The sequence below is a fragment of the Triturus cristatus genome, chromosome 2_1 (genome assembly GCF_964204655.1).
Source record: "Triturus cristatus chromosome 2_1, aTriCri1.1, whole genome shotgun sequence".
Taxonomy (NCBI): Eukaryota; Metazoa; Chordata; class Amphibia; order Caudata; family Salamandridae; genus Triturus; species Triturus cristatus.
Window position 1 is genome coordinate 1,022,430,433 of NC_140581.1, and position 7,663 is coordinate 1,022,438,095.

The 7,663-nt window shown below is 41.1% G+C and overlaps 1 protein-coding gene across 1 annotated transcript in view; it reads left to right on the top strand.

Annotated features, from left to right (window-relative positions):
- The window catches only part of JAK2 (Janus kinase 2), a 1,019,755-nt gene extending 1,013,234 nt beyond the window's left edge, over positions 1–6,521 (top strand). Inside the window, exon 25 of the mRNA XM_085635055.1 lies at positions 4,642–6,521. Within this exon, the coding sequence (XP_085491181.1) occupies positions 4,642–4,749 (108 nt within the window). The 3' untranslated portion in view covers positions 4,750–6,521. The remainder of the gene's footprint in view (positions 1–4,641) is intronic.
- The last annotated feature ends 1,142 nt before the right edge of the window (positions 6,522–7,663 follow it).

Below are 7,663 nucleotides of genomic sequence, written 5' to 3' on the forward strand. Positions count from 1 at the left end.
GGTACCACTATGTGAAAGCATGTAAATAGTGTTATGAGGGTATTTAGAAGCATGCTATCAGCAAAAGACAGCGTTTAAGATGTTTCACCCTGTAAGAAGCTAGTGTCATTTTAAAGATTGTTTGGGCCACAGACAAGAAATATTTTGAGGACCTCTATTTTCAACAACTTGGAATTTTATTACCCATTTTTAGCTAATTCAAGTCCTGTAATGCCAGACAACATTGAATATGACATCCAGACATATTCGGAACTGATCTGGAGAGAATGTTCACTCTCCCAGGGCCCCTTGGAAGGTGAAGGCCCTGGGCAAGTGCCCACTTGCCCATGCCTTAAAACGTCTCTGCATGAAGCACATCAGTGACTGCACATATTAAGCAGTTTTTAGGTGCATAGCTAGAGCAATGCTATTTGTATTGTTTGCTCCTGAAAAATCGTTCTTAATATTACAATGGTTGTCGCTATTCCCATTTGGAAGCTCAATGTACTCATTATGATATATTGTGATTTGTAAGCATGTGTGATCTTGTTTCATTAATTCAAATTGCACAGACATGGAGGGCCACTTAGTAGTGACTAGAAAAAGGTTCAAGTCAACTCGTACTCAGAACGTGGCCCTTTGCTTACCACTTCCTATTTTCAGAGGGCGTTTATAGGCATAGGGGATGCGGCAAGTAGTATCTCCAAACTACTTAAATGCCCGCTTGTCGCAGCTGCAGGTTCTCAAGAAGGCAGCAAAAGGTGTTGACCTTCACTACAACGCCAATTTATGGAGTCAGGCAGTCTCTGGCAGACCTCTGTCTCATGCGTACTGGATAAAACTTTGTCAGAACCCATGTTCTTTATTATTCCAGAGACATGCCACTCTGCTGTGCGTAGTGTAGGTACATGCACACTTCGATATGCCAATAGACACAGGGTTCCCTAAGGTGGAAGCACTTTGAAAAGACAAAGCAAAATGTAAGCATTTACAGCCAGCTAGGAAAAATTTGAAATTTGCTATAGTAGGACTACACTTATGTTTAAAGCAAATTCTCACTTTTAATGGGATTTTAAAAGTATTTACAGGAGTACACTGGGAAATCTAAACCTGTTAACAATTCCAAGAGTACAAGCATTAGTGAGAATTAGAAATAAAGAAGTGAAAGTTATATTTGTATAAAAATTATACACGCTTCAAATTTTCCCAGTTAATTAGCGTTCTCCACATGGAAAACATTTTCCCTTGGGGTAATCCTTTCACCTGTACTTCCATGAAATATTGATTCGTTGATTCCACATTCCACCCCTGGCAATACACTTACACGTACCCTTAACTAGAGTAAATGGGTGTGCTTTTGCGGAATAGTAAAATGTCTGCAAAGGTTATGTTAATTCCCACAAATAAATTATTTTTGGAACACTCACCTACCTTTATAAATACACTAACTCAGGTATGCCGACAAATTTACCCTTAAGAATGAATTTTGTTGTATTCCAAATGAAGTACTGGACTTCTAGCGTAGATTAGTTAAGTTCTTTATTTAAGTTGTTACAAGTTTAAATCATGAAAACAAGGGAAACCCCACCAGGAGCAGCTGTCCTGCTGCTCAGCCCACACCCAACTGACATTCACAGACATCCAACATTCCATCCATCCAACATTCCACACCACAGTCATTCTAGCTGAGCAGCAGGGAAACATAAGTTACAACATATCTCCCTTCTTTACGGGGAACAAGTGCATTGTAAAATAAATTAGATGAAACAATACAACAATGACAATATGGCAAATAACATATAGTCACGAAATCGAATACAATGCACCAATAGTAAGAAAATAATGCAATACAATATAAACATCTCACATCATACCCTGTCACACCATACCACATCTCATCAAACTCACATGAAAGAAACGTCATATCACAACATACTACATCTCATCTCACACACAGTGAATAAAGAAACGTCATATCACATCATACTACATCTCATCTCACACACAGTGAATAGTTAAAAGAACATTCTTTCACGCCATACTACATCTCAACTTACACGCAAACTATACTAAAGATTTCACACCACATCACATTCTGACCAAAGTATCACAACGCTTCCTGAATTAAACCACCATCCTACATCATACACCAAAACCCACATGCCATAAATCACACCAGTTGGCCAGACCGGTACGACAAGCAACATACGGGGAACCAACCTTAAAACAATACATATATCAGGACACAACGTGCGCACCGCAGGTCAGAAAACATTCACCCTCATAACACTTCAACACACACATCCAATAAATCTACCACTCACACTTACCCAAAACCTAAACACCAATACAATAGGTGTTTCAATATTCTGGGACCTATGTCCCTTCCCAGTTCCAATTATGGGACATGGCTCTCTGTCGTGGTTCAAATTCAAGCACTAAGTCAATGGGTGACTTATCCCCATACTATCAACCAAACAACAAATATGTAGTAATGAGTGACTTAACATAACACAGTCATCTCATACACGACACAAACCAATGAGTGGCTTAACACTTAACAGCCACCACATACACCATATTCACAGTGGTTCATTTTCTGGGACCTGTGTCCCTTCCCAATTCCAATTTTGGGACTTGGCTCTCTGTCGTGGTTCAAATTCTAGGACACTCTGTCCCTTTCCAATTCTGGCTCAATGGCCAGCTACCCGGTTCCAGGTTCAATCTGGAGGCTGCTGGATTCTATCTCCTAGGATCACTGTCCCGGCTCTAGGCTCTATGCCCCTCATCGCACTCTTACTTTTAATTACTGACCCTGTCATGGATCAGGTTCCGGGAGATTTATTCCACTTATTGACTTTATAGTCATTTCAGATTGAAGGGCACACTGCCGATACTCAGCTAGTAAGCAGGATATTTTCCTCTCAATTGTGTTTTTTTTTTTTATACATCCTGAGCCACCGGACACGCCGTCGATATTCCCACAGTAATATACACAGTCATCTTCAGCTGTTTCAAAACAACATATCCCGCATCAGCAAGGCAAGAAGTTTAAAACCGATTAAAATACTTCACTTTTCCTCTCTGACAAACAGTCGATCTCAGCGCAGCAAGATTCCTGTTATTCTGACACTCCCAATTGACATTGTTGTCAATACCTGGACCTATAAACTGTGTGGGCCTGCGTTATTCACATAAAATGAAGGCACGCATATCCACGTAGATCCGGGTGGTTCTCGGCAAGAACATGCACCCATAATCGCCACACAGGAGTACTGACGCAGGTTGGAGTGAGGAGTCGTCACAAAAGAGATAGTGTCATGGTGACGCCGACAGTCTCCATGAGGAGGTAAGCTGGCACGTATTGTCCCTCTCGTGCAGGATTTTTTTTCCATTTAAACTATGGCAGTTAATCCGTTACTGTGGACGCACACACTGAAGATAACAGTTAAAACCACTGAATAACGTAGAAATTCCGTCGACATCTCCGCTCTTTGAAAACGTTCGCTGCCAAATAATACAAGTACTGTTTAAAGATTTATCAAACTCCGAAACGTCAAATTATCACTGCCCTCACTTGACACCTCCAAAGCACCAAACAGCAACGGAGCCCGTATTCACAGTCAACTAAAAGCTGAACGGCTTCTCACCGGGGCCCGGTCATTGCCCCCGAGTAATATATTTTAAAAAAAATGCACGCCGGAGCTCGATCTTTGCCCCCGAATGACACTCACAAAGGTTCACCACACTGAAACGTGAATCTTTCAATAATTAGCACTGAGGCCCGATCTTTGCCCCCGATCGTCACACATAAGAATTCATCACACTGAAACCTGAATCTTCATTAATTAGCACTGAGGCCCGATCTTTGCCCCCGATAAACATGTACTAAGCTTGTATCTGGCACGCTTGGGTTAAAGGGCGACCGTTGGCAGGGTCACTGGTGGGGTTTGGGTGCCAGAGAGCAGTACATACGTATTTCTAATTTCCTTTAAAAAAAAATCTTTTACCTTGTGGTTTCTTTCGTTATTATTCGATGTACCTGTCAGGTTTCAGTTCTCTTTCATCCATGGACTTCTCATTTCAAGTTCTCCTATCAAGTTCCGTTTTTTCATTAAGTTCCAATAGGTGGCACACGTGGATTCTTCTTCAAAACATCGCCAAAATGTTGTAATCAAAAGGAAGTACTGGTCTTCTATAGTAGATTAGTTAAGTTCCTTTATTTAAGTTAACAAGGGAAACCCCACCAGGAGCAGCTGTCCTGCTGCTCAGCCCACACCCAACTCACATTCACAGACATCCAACATTCCATCCATCCAACATTCCACACCACAGTCATTCTAGCTGAGCAGCAGGGAAACATAAGTTACAACAAATTTGCAATTGCATACATTTCACCATAGTTTTGGGATTTCCACTATAGTAATGTACAATTGTAAGTGTCAAATACTGTCAATGTTGATTCTGTGCTACAGGATTGTGAATTTACCCTCACAAATCAGTCTTTTTTCTATACTTGAGTTGAAATTGAGTGCACAAAAATGCTTCTATAGTCGTGTTGTTAGGTTCAAGCCAGATGATTTTCATTTGCTCCAAGAGAGCTTCCTGCATATGTTAAACAAAATGGATCTGTCCCAGTAACTCATCTTCTTTCGCCCACAGATTTATGCCATCATGATGGAGTGCTGGAAGAGTGACGTAAGTTTACGCCCCACCTTTAACGAACTTGGACAAGGGGTGGATCTTGCAAGGGACAGCCTTGGTGGTTGAAGAGAAAACTGCCATCATGAGGACATGTTGAATACATACAAAGCAAATTGTAAATGCGGGTTGACCTTGGCTGCATTTGCTACTAGAGTATGGTCTAAAGGGAGTGGACAGTGCGCAGTGTCGGCCTGCGTGAACGCTTTCCTCCTCGCATTTGGAACTGTTCATGTATGCCATACATGTGCTACATTTGCTACTGCAAGGACTCTCAGATCACATGTGAGATGTGAAAGAGGAATTATTTTTATAAAGAGACGAGTGTCACTTTACGCAATTACAGCCATGATTTGCCTTATTTGGGCAACAAAGGAAGGACTTAATGAAACCTGGAAGGATTTTGGAGACAAAGAGAAGAAGATGAATTCTCATGTACATAAGTTGCTTCTACGCATACACGGCAAACATCTGTATAGTCTTTTCTCTGTGAATGTATAGATAGGTTGGCGTATTGTTATGTTTTTCAAAAGGGCTTGTGTTGAATTTAGCTTTATATAAATATTTTCCCAGTGTAAATACAGTATGACGTTGATGTTGCATTAAACTCAGAGAAATATAGATAACCTTTTTTTTAAAAAAAAAAAACCTCTTGTGTGCCTGTTTGAAATTCATCACTGGCCAGCAAACAGCAATATGAACAGATGTATAAAGTTAGCTTCTTGTTTCGTGCACTGTACATATTATGAAGAGAAGGGATCAAATGTTAAATTTCATATGTACACTGTTCCTCCTACACCTCGCTTCCCCCACCACGCCGGAAAAAATCAATTTTGAAGTAGAGCAGACGTTGCAAAGGCATAGCACAATCAGTTTCCTAATTTCGTTTCCATGTGCCTGTCACGACTAAGTGTTATTAAATATAAGGTCTCCTCTGCATTTTGATAAGATTTTAAAGGTTTTTCCAATTTGTCGCTCAAGTCATTCAGAGCCTCTGATAGGGAGGGGTGTTGTGAAGGGCGTCATGGCATGATGCTAGCCATGTGAATGAAACTAATTTCCTGCCCTGCCCCTGCCTGCTTGGATTTAAATCTGTCAGTAATTTAGTGCTGCAGCATAAAAAATACAGCAGGCGTGGCATTCCCGTTTCAGCTGCGGAAGCTCTCGAGCAGCGTCACAGGAAAGACTTCAGGGAAGACTGCGGGCTTAAAGTGTCCACTTTATTTTCCTATTGCGGTTTGGATGCGGAGATGCGGGTGAAGCAAAAGAATATTGTGAACTACTTTTTTAAAAGCATAATATGGTGGTAAGACGGGCATTTCATGTCCAGTTTTTCTAGGGCATTGTAATACATTAAAACGTGTTAGGAAAATGACGAAAGAAACTTGTGACTACAAATAAATATATATTTTTGAACTAAGAGAGTACCTCGAATTTACTGAAGTTCTAAAGTGCTTATTTTGCGGTTCCTACCTTAAATATGTTTCTTGAGCTGCACAGTGCCAGTATGAAGAAATGTTATGTGCCACAAGGATCACCAAGTCATATTGCAACAAAATGTTTCAGGTCTGGTTTGCCACACAGTTTCCACATCTCTATCCGCATTGCTTCAAACGTGACTTCACAGCACGTTTTCACAGCCTGCTGCCCAAATGTACCTGTTTACTAGTGTGACGCAAATATGACAGACCATTTTGCTTTTCCATACTCTATCAAGCTAGCATCAAAGAAATAACTTTGTGCAGAAAGTATGGCTTTGCCGTTCCAGCGTCTACAGCTATGAACGTATAATTGTATTTTTTGTAAATCAAAGTTTAATAAAGAAAGCTTTATTACAATCACGTGAAGGCTAGCCTCTTGTGTACATGGAAAATAAAAATATTTTGAAAGCACAAACTAAAAATAGTTGTTCCTAGTTCGAAAATATAGCCTTGGGAATAAACGTGCTGGATAAAGTAAGTCAAATAAAGCTCTGCCTCCTTCAGTACAGGTGGTAATTCCTGTTACAGCATGTTGGTGTGGTAAACAACGCTTCAAAAGTTGCTGCCGTTTTAACATTTAATGTGGGCACCATTGTGTGTGCTATCATTTCAATGGGTGGCCTTCTCCTTCCCCTGCCTTGCAGCCCATTTTCTGCGTTGGACAGATTTGGAATTAAACGTCTCTCCTGGGCCGGTTCCAAAGAAAGCCAGAACTACGCAATTTCTTAGGATTCCACCAGCAGACGTCACCAGTTATGACCCTCTTGCCAGGAAATATTTCAGCCATTCTCATTGGCTCTTTCCACTAGACCTGTGAGTGACTGGGTGATGTAAGTAAGGCCTTCCTCCTTTTAAAAGATTCTGGGGTTAATGTGGATGTAATATCATAAAACAGTGGGTAGTTTACTCCCTGGCCCTGCAAAACCCAGGGTCATATGCATATCAACATTTCACACACCACGTTGCATGAAAAGGAGATAGCAGAACTGCTCCACATTTTCAAAGAAATGGTGCAGTTCTGCTCTCCCTGTGCTGGTGCACTTTGGGCTGCCTAGCACCAACGCAGGCTTCTTTTCGCCACAGTGCAAGAGTGCCTGCGTTATAGTCGGGATAGTTTTTGTGCAGGAAGGGGTAATTTCCTGCACAGAAATATCCTTGGAGGCTTTTTCCTGTTTGTTCGCATGCTACTAAATGCAGCGCACACTTAAAGAGGATATAGCGAATAGAAATGAAGATATTTCTCCCTGTTACGCCTGACTCAGGAAGGTGCACTATCTTGGTGCAAACCTGTGTCTACACCTCTTTGTAAAACAGGTTTGCATCAAAATCCATGGGTGGATGCCCGGGAGCGCAAATACGCCACCCATGGAATGCCTTCCTAATGCAAATTAGCAAAAGGCAGCACAATGCTCTGCTTTATTTTATTCTTTTAACAAAGAAATGCAAATCTCCATTTGTGTTTCTTTGTAACATGAACACTGTGGTATTACAACAAGCAGGGT